Genomic DNA, 19,299 nt, shown 5'->3' with positions numbered 1-19,299 from the left:
CTAAGTGGTGGTGGTGATGGTGCCCGTTTCCCCAAACAAAAGAGGGCCCCCGAGTTCTGCCTAGCGTCGTCACTGGCCCTGGGCTTTCTTTCTTCTTTCACGTGGGGGAGGGGAGGAAGTAAAAGAAAGTCTGGGGATAGAGGAGAGAGGGGGGTGGGAGGGGAACAGGAGCAGGGGGGAGGAGGAAGACGAGGAGGAGACGCATGGGCTCCGGTTTCCGGAGGCGTGAATGACGCAGACTTGTCGGCGAGGGAAATATCGGAATGAGAGCTCCAAGGAAGCTCTGCTCTGGGCATGGGCATGTGTACGATAATAACATTAAACTAACTTAGCATGTGCCTCGTGGCTACTGCCGCCGGTGCACATAGGCCGGTTTCATGGTGGTGTAGAATGTGGGGACCCGAGGTTGTTGGCGCCCGTTGAGCTGCGAGAGCCGAAGAGCTACTATAGCTCAGACCAACTTGCAGCCTGGCGACAAGACAGCTGCTCCCGGCTGGCTAGAGTAGGCTACCCTATTGCTCGGTACCAGTTGTTTACCATTTGTTGAACTCTCAGCAACTCAGTGACATTGCGTGCAAAATCCCGAAGCCACAGACTCGAGGGTAGGTGATTCTCCCCGGAAGCCGCGGAGTGCAGCGGAGAAGGGCGTCGTGGCATTGATGAACGGGCTGCTCAGCGAGTTCATGCACGTTGATGACCCAACCCTGTTCAACGACCTCACCCGGGTATGCAAAAATAACGCCATCGGCATGATAGATACATTGTTGGATACACAGCACCGGACCCAGCACGTGAAGATGTAGCCCAGGATGATGCAATTGCGTTGTCCCCATCGAGCCAAGGTTCCGTCCATTGAACGCCAAGCGGGCTGGCCTCAAGGACGAGTGCGGCGTCGGGTGATGCCCTTGTGCAGCATGACCCACCTTGAAGTCTCGACGACGTCTTGGATGAGAAGTGTCTCACGCGCGAGGGCGGCAGCAATATCCACATGGAGGCATGACGTGAGTTAGCAGCATCACTTGTGCCACGTAGTACGTACTACGAGTAACGCCGCGATGCTGGCAGACCCGCTCCTGGCCTTGCCGGGGTGAGAGGACTATGTGAGAGTATTAGCCTGTATGATATGTACGCCCCTCAGCCGTCGTCATCGTAGTAAGTCATAACTTAGTATTTGGAAGTGTCGGAAGCCGCAAGCAAGCATCGAATTCGCAGAGACTTGTAACGACCAGCCCGGCAAGTGGCGGTGGAGATTGGGATGAGACGCGGTTGAGACGCCGCCAGATCGACGCCAACAAGTCGATGCGGGCAGAATGAATGACTTACAGGCCCTGCTTCTCTGGTTTGCGACAGTGGAGGCACAGCGATCAGACAAACCGCGCGCGCGCGAGCCGTTCTCTGAGCTTCGCTCCCGTAGTGCGTACGTCGTACAGAGTACGAACGCGGTACCGATTCGACGGTACAGCACTGTGTCCCCGTCGTGAGAGCCCTTTTTGTTGGTTCGCCTCAAGCCTTTGGGTTTGATTTGATTCTAATTTCTGATGTGCCCATGCGTGTAAGTCGGAAGGCGGAGGACGCCATGTTGCGAAGCGGAGCCAAGGCGTGGAGTCCCGCGCCCGCGCACACCGAGCCAACAAATTTCGTAGGCGGCATGGCAGGACAGGCCACGGCCGGTGGCGCTGCTGACTGTCGCTGCGCGGCGACTACGGTTGGACAACGGTGCCGGTGCCGGCACTTGTGGTGGATGTGAGGGCTGGGGGTGGAGATGTGAGGCCCTGTAAGTCGGAGGAAACCGGGAGCCACGGAGCCCAGCTTGGGCGCTTGGGCATTGACGATGGGTGTCGCGCGAGAATGGCCTGTTCAAGCGAGGATATGAGCTCTCGGACAATCGTGGCAGTTTGCGAAGCGCAAGGCGCTCGACCGGCTTGGCGAGTTAAACAGCAGCAGTTTTCGAGCAACGGGTGACGAGAGCATCAAGGGGCCCAACAAGAGTTGGATGACACCAACGATTTGCACCCCACGCGACACTGAGACTGCCACGCAGCACCAAGATGAGCAGTCTTGGCAAGCCATGGCCAGGATGGAGCTGCTGCTACCCAAAGTTCCGAAGCCTCCCGGTTGTGTCTGGGATCTGGGGCCATGTACCATGGGGCCCCTTGTTCCTTGTGGCAGTGGAGCAGCCAGGGTTCATCGTGCAGGCGGGACGACGATGCGACACCTCCACCGCCCCGAACCGCCTTTGACTGACAAGTCTGTCTGACCGTCACACAGGAGACTGATGACTGACCGGTTGATGCTCGAATGAGCGGGCTAGCCGGGTTGTCGACAATAAACGTTGGCACGCAAAGGGGGCTCGCTCTCTGGGCTGTGATGCGACTCTACGGCAGCGGATTGCCGAGAACATGTCTCAGCGCCAAGGGATCGCTATCGTTCCTGTGTCATTACGGACATCGTCGTCGTCGCCGTCGTTGGGTAGGTCCCGCTCTTCGATGAATCGGAGGCGCTGGGGCACCCAACCAGTAGTGCTAGGATTCGATCTTCTTGCGTGGGCCCTCGGTGCATTGTTTTGCAGCTTCTGGAATCTCGAGTGTGTCCCTTCGTCCCCACTCTTGATGGGAGGTCCGACGCAACGGTTGACTAACAGAAATAGTTCTTCCAGCTGAGGATCCATTCATGAAGGAATCGGCAATAATGGAAGAATGGTTGGCAAAATTGGAGAGGCCCAAAAGAACAGGGCCCTGGTGTCCGTCGGCCCTGCCCCTCGGGAGCTGGAGTCATCAGGGGCGGCTTCGGCGGTGGAGATGGCGCCTGGCGACGGCGGCGGCGGCGGCGGCTGTAGCGGCAGCGGTAGCAGTAGCAGCGCCAGCAGTGGCATGGGGCCCTGCAAAGGAGGAGGAGGGTGGTGGAACAGAGGCCACCAAAAACGCACGCGCACAGAACAGCAAATGCAGGAGCAGGCCGCTCGGATGGATGCCGTGGGCTCCAGCCCTCCCTTCGTGACGGGATGGATGCCTCCTTTGAGGCAGCGCAGGGAAAACCTTCAGACGGTCCAGCGAATTGCAGCCCCGCCGAGGCAAGCACCCCCAGGGCCACCTGCAGGCTGCAGGCCTCGGGGGTGGCGGCGTGGCCGGGCTGCGCTTGCCTCGGTCAAGGAGCCACGGCAGGGGCACATTTCTAAACTGGAAGCAGCCGCAGGCGAGGCACGCAGGTTCAGGTGGTCGGTCAGCTTTCTTGTTGGCAAGGCAGGCAAGGCCGAGCGCGCGGGAAGGAAGGATGGAGCCTGGATGTCGTATCGTTTCCTGCCTTATACTTGAGCAGTACAGCTACTCATGTACGTAGTACACTGGTAGTTACTTGCCCTCCAAAGTGAGGAAACCGCCAGCCCTCCGTGGTACGGAGTCCCGAGTACCGGACTGTACCCGGCCTCGCATGGTACTACCTAGGCGCCAACCCTGCCTCTATGTACATGACGTGCATTCTTGTGTTACTTTACTCGTACTCTACTTGTGCCCCGTGCCCACGCTACCCGCGCACTGCCGCATGGGCGTAGGGCCTCTCACGTATAGCGTACTTGTTGTGGATGTCGTCCATCGTCGAGGCGTCTATTCGTCGTCGCAGGTTCAGCCCGCCTGTTGCTTTCCCAAAGCAAAGACGATTTTTTTTGGTGGCTCCCAACAAAAATTTTGCGTCCATACGCGCTGCGCCCGAGAGTTTCTCCCATTGAAATGAAGTGAACCAAACAAAAAGGAAGAGCTGGCTTCCCCTTTCGTACACGCGGACAGCAAGCATGCAAGAAGCACAGCCCGTCCAGCACTTGGCCGCCGCGTGTTGTTGAACCCGCCGCCGCGCGCACCGGCCACCGTCCCCATCCTCCCAACCCGCTGCCCTTGTTTGGCCTGCGATTTTTCCCGGCGGAACGCGCAGGGAGAGAGAAAAAAAAAAGAGGGCTCCCCCGGAACGAAGTACCTGTGGTGCGTTCCTCTCTTCTGTGCTACACCGACGAGAGGCCCTGGGCAAAGGGACGAGTTCTGTACGCGCCGCCTTTTTGAGGCAAGCAGGCAGGCAGGCAGGCAGGCATTCGACGGAGCCTCGCGCGCCTCCCCCCCCGGTGTCGGTCACATCCCCAGTGGCGCCGACTTGGGACCGGCCGCTCGCCTCCGTCGCGCGCCGTCTACGATCTACGTACCAAGTAGCAGCAGCACCCACCCGGCCGCCCCTTGACTTCTGGGGCTCACGTCCAACGCCAGGCCCCATCCGTCGTCTCTCCCGTTACCACAGCTGCCGAGCTTCGGCCACGAAGCAAATTGGAAACGCTTCCAGCTTCTTCTCCAACTGTTGGAGAAAGTCGGGGCAGCCACACGCACGGCCGCGCGCGCCGCTCACGCCGCGGTACAGTAATCGCACTCACACCCACCAACCCCACAGACGTAACCACTGCCTGGGCACGTCTTTTTCCCGCCGTTGGTGCTCCCGGCATTGGCTCTGCTCTGCTTTGGCCCTCTCCAACTTCACCCGTCCACCTCCGTCGTCGTCCGCCGAGCGCAACACGCCGCTGCCCCTGCGCCGGCAACACGCCTCTCTCGAAACGGCCCCTTCCATCGCAGTTGGCCCTCCGCCTGCTCCGGCCCTCAACCACAATAGTACCACTCACTTCATTGGACGCGGCTCTACCAGCCTGCTTCTTCAGCGGCGCTCGTATTGGCTTGCACCCGGACCAGCCTGCACTTGGGCTCATTTTGTTCCGACTCAAGTACCCGGTACCTCATCCAGTACTCGACTGTATTCATACCTCCAAACTACCTACCTTGGCTCGGGATCGCTTCGCTTCCTCTCACCCCCATCCCATATTCACTCATCTCGCCGTTCCGTCCGCCTCTTGCGCTCCTTCTTCCTCCAAACATTTTCTCTCCACTCTTCCTCCTATTCCTACTCCTCCTCCTTCTCGCTCTCACCCTCGCGCCCTCCTCCATCGCACTCTGGGCTGGCATCCTCTGTTGCTGCCAGCATCTGAAACCAGTCCGCCTACACCAGGCGCGCACCAAGCAAACCTGTCAGTCTATCCTCCGACACGCCCTGGTTGCTTCCCCGTCTCTCCGTTCCCCTGGCCCGCCATCCCCTCCCCCTTCCCGCTCCCCTTGGTGGCCCAGCGATTGCCTCCCCCCTGTCCCCCATGCAGCGGCACGCTCTCGCGATGTGGACCGGGCCTCCCCTCCGCCGCGGACCGTCCCCCAGCGTGTTAATAAACGGTCGGTCCCGCCGTCGTCTGCTCGCCGCTGCTGCTGGTGAACAACAACAGCATCAAGGCCCCTCCTTTGTCCCGTCCGCGTCCAGGTTGTCTGCCGCTCGTGGTCCTGCCCTGCATCAGCATCAGCACCATCACCAGTCCGCACTGCCCTCTGCCTCTTCTGCAACGAGACCGGCACTCCCCGCTCCGGTGCCCGGCTCGTTTCTCCCCAACACCGCCATGTCCATGGCCTCGTACTCGTACACCGTTGATAGTTCCGACAACTCTTCAACCCCTCGGTCCTCTTCCCCTTCATCGTCCGTATACTCTGGCCGCTCCTCTCGCACGTCCCTGTCTAATAAGCGCTTGTCCCTTTCTGGCCGTCGCAGACTCACAGACTTTAACCCCATGGCATCTGTTGACGTCGTCGCAATTCAAGAAGCAATGAGACTCACAGCCCTCGACCAGCACCGTGGGTACGCCCAGGACCACTTCCAAGAGGTCCAGCAACACCGCGACACCGAGTATCTCTCGCACACGCAGGCCGCCGGCTATCAGGTCATCCGCGAGCCCTTATGGAATAAGGGTACGTCTTGTTGCATCGCGTCGGCCAGATCCCTCGCCGCGTATCGTTCGTCCTCAAGCTGACTTGTCATCCGATTCGTACCGCGTTAAGGCCTGTCATTTAGCCCCGACGAGCGTATTGCCAAGAACCTCACCGGTCTGTTGCCGCACGCCATGGAGAGCCTGACGCAGCAGTGCGCCAGGGCGATGAAGATGATCGAGACGCGCCAGACCAACATCGACAAGTATCTCTACCTGTCGTCGGTTAAGGCCCAGAATACCGACCTCTTTTATCGCCTGCTCATGGACAATATTCGCGAACTCATGCCCCTGGTCTATACCCCGACGATTGGCGACGTCTGCCTGCAATATTCGACCTTGTACACGCGCCCCGAGGCCCTGTATATCTCCATTAAGCAGCGCAAGTCGATTCGCACGATGCTCAGGAATTGGCCTTGCCCCAACCCTGAGATCTGCGTTGTCACGGACGGTTCCCGTATCTTAGGTCTGGGAGACTTGGGCGTCAACGGCGTCGGTATTTCGGTAAGTTAATTGCGCACCATCCGTTACCCCCGTTGCCCCCCCTAGCCGTGGCCAAGAGATGCGATACGTCGACGGAACGTTGCGTGGCTGACAGTGCTGTGTAGATCGGTAAGCTGTCTCTGTATACCGCTGCCGCTGGTATCCACCCGGAGAAGACACTGCCCATTGTTCTGGACTGCGGCACGGACAACGAAACGAATCTGCAGGACCCTCTGTATCTTGGTCTACGCCAAAAGCGCGTCTCCAAGGCCGACCAGCAGGCGTTCATGGACGAGTTCATGGAGGCAGTCAAGGACGTCTATCCCGAAATGGTTGTCCAGTTTGAGGATTTCGAGAGCGAGAAAGCCTTCAACTACTTGGACCGTTACAGAAACACCCACAGGTGCTTCAATGACGATATCCAAGGTACTGGCGCTGTCGTCCTAGGCGGGTAAGTTCACTTGAACGATTCAAGTCACGGGTGCCAGGCCTTTCCCTTTATTTACTGACATGACTATAGTTATATTGGCGCTGTGAACCTATCCGGTGTTCCCCTGGAGGAGCAGCGTCTGGTCTTCATGGGTGCCGGCTCAGCCGGCGTTGGCGTGGCCAAGCAGCTCGTTGAATACTACACTCGTAGGGGTCTCTCAGAAGCTGAGGCTCGCGACAAGTTCTGGCTTGTCGACACCAAGGGTCTTGTCACTAAGGACCGTGGTGACAAGCTTGCTGAGCACAAGAAGTATTTCGCTCGCCACGACAACAACGGCCATCAGTTCCGCACCCTGGAAGAGGTCATCGAGTACGTCAAGCCCAGCGCGCTAGTTGGCTTGACCGCCACCTTTGGCGTCTTCACCGAATCAGTGGTGCGCGCTCTGAAGGCTTCCGTGGACGCCGGCGGCATGGGTCGCCGTCCTATCCTGTTCCCGCTCAGTAATCCTTTGACCAAGGCTGAGTGCACGTTTGAGCAGGCCGTGCAATGGACTGACGGTACTGTCATCTTCGCCTCGGGCTCCCCATTCCAGTCCTTCAGCTTGAAGGTTGGTGGAGAGGCTGGATCGGTCACATACCACCCTAACCAGGGCAACAACGTCTATGTGTTCCCTGGTCTGGGTCTGGGTGCCATCCTTTCCAAAGCCTCGCGCGTCACCGACGACATGGTCTACATGTCTGCAGAAGCTCTTTCAGGCACCCTCAATGCGGACGAGATCCACAAGGGCCTCATCTACCCCAGAATCGAGCGTGTGCGTGACGCAAGCATTGTCGTGGCGCGAGAGGTGATGAAGGCGGCTCGTCGCGACGGCGTCTCGGAGCTGCCCGATTCCCTGTGGGCAGAGTGGGAGGAGTGGGGTGACGTCGCGCTCACGACGTATATCAAGCAGCGCATCTATGACCCTGCTTGCTTCTCCGACCCTGGGCGTCACCTCTGCGCCACGTGCTCGCAAGAGCACAAGGGCCCTTCTATGCTGAGGAAGGAGAAGGAGTCTCATCTGTGAGGTTCATGAAGCTAGGACTACTGCCCACGACCACATTGACGAGCCTGTGAAAAGGGATAATTGTGATGAGCATATGGGAGGGATGGCGTTTTATGGTTGAAAGCTGCGCTGCCTTGCTCCGGCAAGAGTCGGTCACCGACAAGCAGCGGTTTCGTTCTGGGTAAAGCTGCGCTAGATACACTCGTTAGCCACGGTCAGACGATGTGCGGCTTGCACTCAGCTGGTATAATTTCAGCGATTCTTGGCATATGCCAGGGACAGACAGAATGCAACAAGACAGTGCCGTTTTCGATGATGCCGACTGACATGCGTGAAAATGAGTGAAAGCCTGGTCCTGAACACACCAACAATGTGAGCGGGCATGAGCGGCTTGACAAGCCGGTCAAGTGAGGTAACATGGGTCCACTCGGACTTTGGTACTGTAGGCTCTTTCTGACGTTTTACGGTGAGAGGGTATCGCCCGTGCGAAGTGGGAGTGAGCTTTGTGGTGTGACAGCCCGTAGGGCTCGAGGCTATGGTCATCAACAAGCAGACGGGGTGGCCGGAGCTCGTATGCGAAGACGCAGACCGGAAGGCGTGAGATGAGAGCAGGAGTGCCGATGGGCCGGTGTCGGTGAGCGGGGCCATGAAGCGAAGCTCGGTGCCGACGATGGGTGCCGGGCCCCAGTAGCGAGGTCCGGCGAGGAAAATGAACGGGATGCCGAGAGTCTGGGGGCGGGAACTCCCTTGATGACACCCTCCCCTTCCTGCCTATCCCACTCGCCGCTCGGCAAGGCACCGACGAACACGACGGTGGGTGTGGGAACCCGGAAAGGGTTGGTGGACCGGATGGTATAAGCCCCTCCTAGGAAAGAAAGGCGGGAGGGGGGGAACCAGTGTGGGAGAACCCGGAGAAGGGGAACGATAGGTGATGCCATAATGGAGGGACGGGGATCATCGGATCCGCTCTCTGCGGATGTGTGTCGCGAGCGGCGGATCGGAAGCGAGGGCGGCTGGCGTATGATCGTCGGATCCGATGCTGGCTGACTGCCTCACTGAGTTGCTGGCCGGTGTCGTTGGGCTGCGATGCACAGAGCCCGTACGCCGCGTTCGCGTTTGGACAAGGCGCTCTTTGATTTCTAGTCGATCACGAGCTTCGTTCCGCATCAAATGAGACGAGGGGGCCGAAAATGTTGCGCGGTTTTCCCGCCCCCTGTCTTGATCGTACCCTCTTGCTCGTGATGCTGCTGCTGATGCTGATGACGAAGAGTTCGAGGGTAAGGTGAGATGCAAAGATGAGAATGACACGGGGGAGGGGTTGGGAAAAGTGGTGAGAAAAGAAGGTCAACAATTTCTGCAAGGCAACATACGCGGGCAACAAACGATCCCCTAGGCGCCTTCCCCCGGGCGGTGTTACAGCAGAGCGATACAGTACTCTACGGGATATGTCTTAATTTGGTGGTGGTGTGTGGTGTGTCCATGGTGGTGGTGCTGCGCGGTGTGTCCAGGGGGAAGCTCGGCGGTATGCTCGCATCGCCGTTAACTCCCTCCGAGCATCGGTCTTACGACGGCGGTGCTCGCAGACCGAGCGGCGATGTGCGCGCGCTTACCGGGGGGGTGTACAGGGTAGTCTGGTATTGCTGCGCTTGCGCGCTTGCGGCTGCACGGCGCGCAGATCTCGCGACGGTAATGAAACAGACAGCGGCACAGGCACAGCACACACACACACACACGCGCACACACACACACGCATCCCGACGCGGCTCGCGGCTTGCGGGGAACCTGTGGGGAGGTCCGGAGTGCGGACTCGGGGCCCCGATTCCCCACCGGCTGCCTTCCATCTTCAACGAGGCTCTCCCGGAGTCGGGGATGGGGCCGCCGGAGCTTGGGCATTCTTTTTCCGTGCGAGCGCACGAGCAGCCAGAGGAGGGGAGGGCCCACGAAGCGCAGACTACAGTAGGTTTTGTTAGCATAGGTACTTTGTAAGTTACGTGGTATATACTTACTATAGACTTGTTTGGGGAAGCCGGCTGGTCACGATGGGTTCTGACGCATGAACTTTGAACGTATATGGGGCCGCCCCGTCAAAACCGCGTCCCGCGGGGAGTTGTGCCAAATCGTTTTCCCGCATCCGACACTTGCAGCGAGAATTGTGGCTTCTCTTTTTTTCCTTGATGCGCACACAGGGGAGGGAGGTGTGGGTGGCCATCCTGGAGCTAAGAAACGTGCCGGGTGGGGGGAAAAGGTACCTGAACGTTGAGACGTGTCTTTTCCATGGGATCGTGGCGGGCGATCACCATGGCCCATCCCATCCGTCCGTAGAGTATACGTACTTCCTAACGATTGGCGGCAACATGCCGCTGCGCCCACGGCCCCAGCGGCAACAAACCGGACTCTTTGACCATGGTCCAATCGAAGCTGATTAAACGCCCCGGAAGCGGCGGCGCCAAAAAGGCAGCCGGTGCCGCCGCAGCGGCAATGTTTTTGTTGTTGGTGCCATGGCATCCAATATTGGGCATTATCCAGCTGAGCGGCCGGAGCAGCCACGCGGGCGTCGTTTTGAGCCCCTTTGTGGCAATAAGCATGAGAACGGCGCGCCATCCCTCTCTGCCTCGCCCTTTGCCTCTGAACAATTGTAGTAGTAGTACTGTAGTATAAAACGTGCCAATAGAATCACTGTAGGTACCTACAACCCTTAGACCCAACACCCCCCCCTTCCGTCCTCTCCTTACTCCAAGCCTTTCCCAACGGTGCATGCGGGGCGGGTCCGAGACTTACCGAGGCGGACTCCGGCCTCCGTCCGCGGAGCAAAGAAATCGGTCGGCGGCCTGATTGGGTTGGGTCAGGGTGAGGCCCGCCTCCTGTCGACCCGTGGCCTCCGGGCTCGGCGTTGGGGCCATCGGGGGTCGTGCGCGCGAACGGATGTCGTAGTTTGTTGTGTGTGGGCAATTCTTTGTTGTTTCGCTAGCGGACGGTAGTTGCGACGGAAGTGCAGCCGCTATTCTTCGCTGCTGGTGCTGCTGGTGGGGGAGGGGGCCGGTGTGATCGACGTCGATGAGAAATTCGACGTGTGGTGGGGGATACCAGCCACAACATGTCGTCAAGGAACCGCCCCTTTTTTGCTTGCTGGTGGGCGGCCGGCAGTCGTGTGTCTCTCTTGCTCCTTCGTCGCTTCGGTGACATGACGCAGAACACCGCGACGACGGAGGCAGGGCCGGGCAGGTAACTACCAGCTGACCGACCTCGACAGAGATGATGGAGATGACGATATTTAACATACATGCACGTGGCTATGGGCCAAAACAGCATACGTACTTCGGAAGGCGCATCTCGTGACGCTAGGTGGCCCGGTCAAGGACACCCATGCCTTGTCTCTCTACGATGAAGCCAAAATTTGACAAGTTCCGACTTGACCACACTGGCCGCAGTGATTGGTCGCTCCGAGCACCTTGGTGGCCCATCCACAGGCACACACACACACACACACACATGGAAGAGAATGGGACAGCTCAGTCAGTTCTTAGGTGGCGATCGGGGGCACTGGGGCAATGGCGGGCGCGCCTCCGCCCGTGACGAGTCTGAAGAAGCCAATTACTACTCAGGCGTATTGCGTGTTTTGAGGGGCCCCGGCTTGCCCAGCCCAGGAAGCGCACGTAGTGACATTGGCACCTGCCCAGGTACCCGTACCTTCACCACCTCGTGGGCCCCCCACCCCACAGCACGAAAATGTTGCAGTGTTCCAGGTTCGCTCTGCCGCGGGAGATCCACATTTGTTGTTCTTTCCTGTCACGGGGATGGGAGAGATTTCGCCTACTTGGCCCTGCCTGCGTCTTTTTGGTCCATGCCTTGGGGGGTGGGGTTTGGCGGAGGAGGGAAGGGGGGGAGGGTTTGAATTCTTTTCCGCGCAGCTGTGCATATTGTGACGACAGGACGGCATGGTCGCTGCAGCAGCAGCAGCCGCAGCACTGGCCAGGGAATGGACGGCTGAAGAAGAGGAAGGGGGGTGTGGTCCAAGGGATGAGAAAGGAAATTCCCTCGTGGCCGCGCTGGTGATGGAGCATGAGACAAGGCCGACGACGACGACGACGACGGGCGGACTGCCATTGAGCACTGACGACAGCAAGGGAGAGGGAAAGAATAGATTCTACCAGAGAGCCGTGGCAGGGCGCAGTAGATGCTTTGACTTCCAGGCCTGTGGGACGCCCGCGGGGCGCGCGTGAGAGGGTTCGACGACACGCACAGAGCACATTGTATCTTGGCTGTCCGCCCGTGTCGAGTAAGTAGCTCTTTTTGTACTGTACTTACTACGATATGGGGTCAAGGAGATGGAGCCCGGGCGATTGATGTTGGAAGGATGGGCGCGACGAAACGCCCGCTGGTCGTCAAGCCTTGCTTGGGGTGGCCTCTTGCAAGCGGAACCTCCAGCAAGTTCCGGGTTCTGCGCTGCCTTGCGTTGTGTTCTACCTTAGTAGTACCTAACCTGATGGGTTGTGCTGCTGTGCAGAGGACAACTGGACGGGATCTTGGATGCTTGGGTACTCTACCTTAAGTATTTCATGGCACTTTCCACACCTAGGTTAGTACCTTACCTACTAAAGTACAAGCCACGGCCATGGAAATGGTGCAGACTGCCCTGCAAGTCCTGGGCAAGGTATCGTAGTACAGTGCGCCCAGTCTCCCGCTCGCCCGGAAGGTCGCCCGACGAGTCACACGCGTGCCCGTCCTGAGGCTGTAACGCCGCCAGAAACCCCCCATCGTTGTTTTCCACCCGGATTGGAATGCATCATCGAGCTTCGTCAATTACATCTTCTTGGTCAGGTCAGGAATCACGATGATGCCCCGCCCCCGCTCGCCGATGGGAAGCTTGAGGCCCGTTGGGAAAGGGTTCCTTCCCGCATGTCCTACTACAAGGTACTAGGTAGAGGTAGTGGGCAGACCACTGCTCGCGGGCACGGTACGGTGAGGGACGGAAAAGATTCCTCGCCTGACCGCGCTTTAGCGTGCTATTACGTCGCTCGCCTCCCTCACCGTGGCCCAGACACAGGCCCTTTCCCAATATTGATTATCCAGCACCCACCACCACCACCACGTCAATGGCGACCAAAAATGTTGGAAATATACACACGCCCCCCTCCTTCCTCCCCTGGCATGGCGCACCCCTGGCTGACGATGAATGGATGGATGGATGGACGGATGGCTGGATGACTTTTGCTGTCGCAGTGTTCGATTCGTCTCCGATGCGGTCGGTCCATGCAGGTCAACAAGGCTGGCCTCGCCTCTTTGCACGATGGACGATGGACGCTGGTCGCTCACTCATCCGCCAGTCAGTCGAGCTGTGCAGGCCGTGGTGACTCGTGCCGACATGACGACGGCGGCGGCGCAGTCCCCATCGCCTACTACCACTGCCTTTGCCTCTTGTGTGTACCGTACAAAGTACGAAACGTGGTACTAATGTAATTGCAGTACGTGTAGGTCACGTCACCTATACCTGGATGGGCCCGAGACGACGCCTCCGGGCCACCCTGGTGGATTGTAGTACGTACTGACATACCGGAGGTACTGTAGTAGTAGCACTGCCCGCCGTCCAGTCCGTCCAGCCCGCACGCACTCTCGCACGCACGCACAATCCTGCGCTCGCTCGCCCTCGTCCCGCCGCCGTTCTTGGGCTCCACTCCGACTCCGGGATATTCCCCACCACGAACGGTCCTTGTGAAGGCCCCAGAAAACGGACCATCTACCTTTTGGGCCACACATCGCTCCCTCCGCTCCGGTACGTACTCGACTCGACGAGAGGGTTTCGTGTGCCTGGTTGTGGTCCTGGCGACTCTGGGCCATGCCAGTTAGCCTGGATATAATAGTCATCCGCCGCCCCAGCTCCAGGAAACCCACCCCCGGATTTTTTTTGTTGCTCGAAACCCGCTGCCTCCAGGACAGAGCTTGCTTGTCTGCCGTTGGATCGTTTGTTTTCATTAATTCCTTTGACGGTTCGAGCTTGCCGTTGCGTGTTTCCCTCGAGGACCAATCTCCCCTCTACCGCTTTCTTTGGCCGCCGCGTTGCGTCGACCGCCCGCCGAACTTACACCCTGCTGCTCGACCGACCCCAAGTCTAGTCGGCGTCTTCCACTCCCGAGCGGCTATTACCGGACGAACGGCGCCACGACACTCACGGCACTACAAAACAGCTTCTGCGCTTGAACAAAGCTTCATTCAATGAGAAATCGCGGAGACAAGACAATCTCAACGCCCGGTATCCCTGCTGGACATTATTGGTACCGAGACGCCGCCGCACTTATTACAGCGAGGGCTTTGGATGTTTGTCAGCGCACTTGAACGAGGAAGAAAACGCCACATTCCTGCGTAAAGGAGCTTTATTGCCCGGCATCCTGCTCATCTACGAACCGTTTACGCTCGCCGACCAGCAGTGTCACTAGCAAAAACCGAATTTCAGCCAAAACTCTGAGAATTCGCGACGATGGCGCCCGACACTTCCAACGATTCATCCGCCAGTGGCTCATTATCGCCGTCACCATCCATCGCCGAGCCCGCGGACAAGTCCAAAAAGAGAGCCGCCCCTGGCAGCGACAATGCCTCTGAGGCCCCGCAAAAGGTCACCAAGCGCCGTGCTGCGCGTGCCTGCGTCTCATGCCGCGCTCGCAAGGTGCGCTGCGACGTGGTTGAGGGCGCGCCCTGCGGAAACTGTCGATGGGACAACGTCGAGGTGAGTCTTTTTGATTATTGTCATGCCGTCGTGGTCACGGATGAGCGCATCCTCCCCGAGAGAGCTATATCCAGCAAACCCCCGAACATGTTGTTGCGCGGGACGTTGCCGTTGCTGGACTTTTCTTTTTTTTTTTTTTTTTTTTTTTTTTGAGTCGAACGGGATTTGGCTGACCACGAATCCAATCACGCAGTGCATCGTGCAAGAAAGCCGTCGGCGCAAGTAGGTGAAATCCATTCCGTTCCCGCACCATTTCCTGGGAGAGTATCGCGTCTAATCCACCGAGGGGCCCGGGGGCGGCGGGAGAAAGTGGCGGATCATGTCCGCCTGTCCTTCACTCGCGTCCGTTCGCCCGGTCGGGCGCCCCCTCTGCGGTGCAGTGCGGTCCGGGGGGTGTGGGTGTGGGTGTGGATTGATTTGCTTTGCGTCACAAGCGCACGCGCATGCAAGACGGCTGCACTCACACAAGCCCAGCAGCCCGCCTGCAGATGGGGGACCTCCCTACCCGCAATAATTCCCGCTGTCGTGCACCTCTTTTGGCAAGCCCAAGCATGGCTGACCCCGATTATTAGGAAGAACCTTGTCACGGCGGCAAATGCCGTGGGGCCTGGTGCTGGTGCCAATGGCGGGTCAGCCGAGGCTCAGCTGCAGCAGCACCATCATCAGAGCCACCAGGCCCAGCACCAGCACCCACAGCAGCACCAGCAGCACCAGCAGCAACAATTGCGAAGCAAGGCCACCGCCGGCTCAGGCGCCCCAACGGGCAACCCGCTGGCCGCCATCAATGGCCCTGCCGCGGCGGCTGCGGCGGCCAGGCGGGCGAGCGAGGCCAAGAGCAGCTTCAGCAGCGTGGACGGGCATGTCCCGCACATGATCTGTGAGTGTTTTGTCTTCTGCCCGCTGGACACGTCCCAACACGCCCGCCCGCGTTCTCCAATTTTCCCTTTGCTCCCGCCCCCTTGGCTTGCCCTTCGGCCGGCGATGGATCGTCTGCATGGCCGGCGTTTTGGACATGGCCTCCGACTCCGTGTCGTCTCCGCATCTCCCGCAATTCGCCCCTTCTCCAGCTTTTTCGTCGACCCACCTCCGCCCCCAGCCCAGCCCCGAGAACCCCAACATGAGCCCCAAAACCTCCTTTTCCGGAGTTTTGAGTTCGGGCTAGGAAGGTGGGGCCCCGCCGAGCGTTCCTGCACGGGCTGGGGCATGGGCATGGCCGCATGGGCATCACGAGTCTCACCTACCTTTGACTTGTCCTGTCTCACCGGCCTCCTTGTGACGCGGAGCCGCACTCTCCCCCTCCTTTCACGTGCAAATGGCGGAAGCCCGCCGCACCCTCACCTTCACGCCTCTCCCTCACCGATGCCGCGCCGTCAGGCACGATGACGATGTCTAGCGCACCCCACTGACCACGAGACCAGACCAACGCTCTGCCGGATACCGCAGTCATAGCGACGCTAGCTCCATGCTGGGCCGCGTCCCGTCTGAAAGCACGCCCACGCTCCCCTCGCCCCAGCTCCCGTGGAATCCCAGCCTCGCTGGTCACGCCGACCTCTTTGGCAACGGCCGGACTGCCCAGTTCCTCAACTCGCTCGAGCCTCCCGATGCTGGCACCCACCTGCCGCCCTTTGTCCGCCCTCTGCCCACCAAGATCGCGCCTGAGGATGTGCAGTACCTTTACGCAAAGGGTGCCCTGACGCTGCCCTCGACGCCTCTGCAGAACGGGCTGCTGCAGTCGTACGTCGAGTATGTGCACCCCTACATGCCGCTCATGGACCTCCATGGCTTCCTCAACATTGTCAACCGCCGCGACGGGCTCAATGGCCAGACGAGCCTGCTCCTCTACCAGGCCATGATGTTCTCGGCCACCGCCTTTGTCGACATGAAGCACCTGCGGGAGGCAGGCTATGCAACTCGCAAGGCCGCCAGGAAAGCCTTTTTCCAGAAGACCAGGGTAAGTCGCCGTCCTCACGTCCCCCCCCCCCCTCAACGCGGCATACCCGTTTCCATGCATGTGCTCCGTGTCTGCCCCCAGCACGTGTACTACCAGCTTTCGGTTCCGCCCCCGTCATTTCGGGGCAGTGGTGGTGGTGGTGGGGTGTCCCCAGAGCGCGGAACGGGGGTGTGGGGTTCAAGGCGTCACGGGAGATCTCAGCGCTAACATGTGAAAACGCATAGCTCCTCTACGACTTCGACTACGAATCAGACCGCCTTGTCCTCGTCCAGGCTCTCATGCTCATGACCTACTGGTATGAGACCCCTGATGACCAGAAGGACACATGGCATTGGATGGGCGTGGCCATCTCCCTGGCCCACACCATCGGCCTCCACCGCAACCCGGAGGCGACGAGCATGTCCGTCTCCAAGCAGCGCCTGTGGAAGCGCATTTGGTGGTCGTGCTTTATGCGCGACCGCCTCATCGCGCTGGGCATGCGCCGCCCAACTCGCATCAAGGACGAGGACTTTGACGTGCCCATGCTCGTCGAGACAGATTTCGAGATCCAAGCGCTGCCCGAAAGCAACACCGTCATCCCCAAGGAATGCAGGCTCATGCGCGATGTGGCCATGCAGCGCGAATTGGCTACCATGTGCATCGCAAAGGCCAAGCTGTGTGTCTGCATCAGCCACATGCTGAAAGCCCAGTACTCTGTCCTCATCCGTGACAAGATGAAGCCTGAGAACACGACCAACAGCACCATGATGCTGTTTCCAAACAAGCAGCTGGACAACGTTGAAAGCATCAACGCCGTAGACATCGAGCTCAGCGCCTGGGCCGAGTCTCTGCCCGAGTGCTGCAACTACCGCCCCCTCAATCCTCTCGACGTCAAGGACGGCAAGTCTACCGTTGCGGTACAACGAACGCTGCTGCACATGGTCTACCATACGACCATCTCGGCTCTTCACCGACCTCAATTCCTTCCCTCGTCCCCGTCGCAAGCACCGACGACGTCCCGACAAACACAGGAGATTTCGCGCTTGCGCGTCCGGGATGCGGCCTCGCAGATCACTCGCATGGCGACGGAGCTGCATCATCTCCGACTCGAGCGATATCTGCCAACGACCGGCGTGACGGTGATTCTACCGGCGATGATCATTCACCTCCTCGAGATGAAGAACCCGACGCCACAGGCTCGCGATCGTGCGACCAAGGGCTTTCGCCAGTGCATGCGCGTCATGGAGAAGCTAAGGGAGATATACGCCGCGGCCGACTATGCCACTGGTTTCTTGGATGCTGCACTGCGCAAGGCAGCAATCGACGTTTCGACGAGCGTCTCGCAGTCCACCCTTTCCCTGATGAAGCAAGTGCCAGTGGAGTTCAGCGCCCAGACTCCGCCTCCGGAGAACGTGCCGTACATGACGGCCTCGGAGTCGCTGTTCCAGGAGATGCCGAAGCTGGCACAGAGGCAGACGATGCTGCCGCCCAACACCGTCAATGCTGCGGTGCTTGAGCTGTCAACGAACTCGCCGCCGCAAACGGACTTCGATTCGGCTGACATGACGCCCAGCACCAGTGGGGGATCGGACGCGGCGCAAGTCGACCTGGACACAGTCGACCTTGACTTTATGCAGGGCCACGACGAGTTTGACTGGAACGCGGTGGCGGGCACCGACTTTGACGTGGACCAGTGGCTGCAATTTCCGGCCGAGGGAGTCAATGGCCAGGACGAAGGTATGGCTGACGAGGTGCTTGGCGCCAACGGAGAAGACGAAAGCAAGACGATGGAGCAGGTGCTCAGCTTGGCAGCCCTGGACGACGATGGCGACACGAAGATGCAGGCGATCGAGCCTAACACAAATATGGAGGTGTCTGCGCAGGCATGACGGTTACTACGGCGACTCTCCGTCGTCGGCCAGAACCACGCAACGCAATCGTCAACACCTGCTCCTCCGTGGCAGCAATCTTGATCATGTGGTGTCCACCAACAAGGACACGGGAGTGTATGTCTTGGCCGATTCAATAATCATTACGTTTGGGGCCACCAGTTGTGTTTGACAGGGTGTAGACTGGGCGGTGTTTGGCGTTGCATATGCCTGGTTGGGTCAGGTAACGGAGCATCTTTCTGGAGATTGGCGTTTTGGGTGGGCTGGGAAAGTCAAAAGAAGTCGTCGGAAAGGCAACGACACGAATTTCATGAACGGATGTATCAGATGCTCTCTCAAGAGCGGCCGCTTAGTTAGGCGACCAAGTATGAAGCAAGTTGAGAGATTGCCGAATGGTGATGCCTGGCGCGTTGGCAGTGTCTGAGAAGCGCGACAATGAACTGTGAGAAGTGAGCACGGGTGAAGCTGTGCTGGGACAGACGGCGGGCGATGGCCGGCCAACAGTCGGATCAGCGGCATCATTTAATCTAAAGAAAAGTGTACCGACCTCGTGCATGGGGTTTGCATCACCACCACGTCGGTGTCATGAGCGACGGAGCGGGTACTTCTTTTAATAGTCGCGGTATGCACTACTAACGTACTGCCACGTACGAAGTACCTTACGTAGGTAGTCTAGTAGTCAGTTGGCTGTCATGTCAGGAATGCGGACTGCAGAGTTGGGATGCATTCCAGCGACTATATAAAGATGCGTGAAACGTGGACTGCGGATGGGCTGGTTTCAGACCCTAGATCAAGGGGCTTCGTTCCCGCTGCAGACGTCGCCGGCTGGCTGGGATGGATGAGGTGCATGAAGAACTACTGCTACTGTCGGTGGATGGCATGGATACGGCACCTGACGTGCAGGAAGCCCAGCCAGCCTTGCCTGGGGGGGGGGGACCCCTTCCCGCAGCGAGATCTGTGAGAGGGCTGCGGAGGCGGGCTGA

General features: G+C 59.2%; 3 protein-coding genes across 6 annotated transcripts; all 3 read left to right on the top strand.

Annotated features, from left to right (window-relative positions):
- Window positions 1-1,972: 1,972 nt before the first annotated feature.
- On the top strand, window positions 1,973-3,321 carry JDV02_005201 (uncharacterized protein). Its single transcript, XM_047986474.1, has 2 exons — window positions 1,973-2,584; window positions 2,648-3,321. Exon 2 carries the CDS (start codon window positions 2,697-2,699, stop codon window positions 3,309-3,311), a length of 615 nt encoding a protein of 204 aa, XP_047842456.1. The 5' UTR covers window positions 1,973-2,584; window positions 2,648-2,696; the 3' UTR covers window positions 3,312-3,321.
- Window positions 3,322-3,730: 409 nt separating this feature from the next.
- On the top strand, window positions 3,731-8,104 carry JDV02_005200 (Malate dehydrogenase (oxaloacetate-decarboxylating) (NADP(+))). 2 transcript variants are annotated; one of them, XM_047986473.1, is made up of 4 exons: window positions 3,731-5,807; window positions 5,898-6,328; window positions 6,433-6,758; window positions 6,828-8,104. In XM_047986473.1, exons 1-4 carry the CDS (start codon window positions 5,168-5,170, stop codon window positions 7,798-7,800), a joined length of 2,370 nt encoding a protein of 789 aa, XP_047842455.1. In that variant the 5' UTR covers window positions 3,731-5,167; the 3' UTR covers window positions 7,801-8,104. The 2 variants fall into 2 exon arrangements, with proteins under 2 accessions (XP_047842455.1, XP_047842454.1); XM_047986472.1 differs by lacking the exon at window positions 3,731-5,807 and having other exon boundaries at window positions 5,808-6,328; window positions 6,828-8,091.
- A 5,572-nt stretch (window positions 8,105-13,676) lies between these two features.
- Window positions 13,677-18,938, top strand: CTF1BETA (Cutinase transcription factor 1 beta). 3 transcript variants are annotated; one of them, XM_047986469.1, is made up of 5 exons: window positions 13,677-14,497; window positions 14,691-14,719; window positions 15,070-15,374; window positions 15,916-16,448; window positions 16,673-18,938. In XM_047986469.1, the coding sequence occupies exons 1-5, from the start codon at window positions 14,252-14,254 to the stop codon at window positions 18,314-18,316; spliced, it is 2,757 nt and encodes a 918-aa protein (XP_047842451.1). In that variant the 5' UTR covers window positions 13,677-14,251; the 3' UTR covers window positions 18,317-18,938. The 3 variants fall into 3 exon arrangements, with proteins under 3 accessions (XP_047842451.1, XP_047842452.1, XP_047842453.1); XM_047986470.1 differs by having other exon boundaries at window positions 14,691-15,374; XM_047986471.1 differs by having other exon boundaries at window positions 14,691-16,448.
- The last annotated feature ends 361 nt before the right edge of the window (window positions 18,939-19,299 follow it).

The sequence above is a fragment of the Purpureocillium takamizusanense genome, chromosome 4 (assembly GCF_022605165.1).
Source record: "Purpureocillium takamizusanense chromosome 4, complete sequence".
NCBI lineage: Eukaryota > Fungi > Ascomycota > Sordariomycetes > Hypocreales > Ophiocordycipitaceae > Purpureocillium > Purpureocillium takamizusanense.
This window is presented reverse-complemented; position numbering and strand designations above follow the sequence as displayed.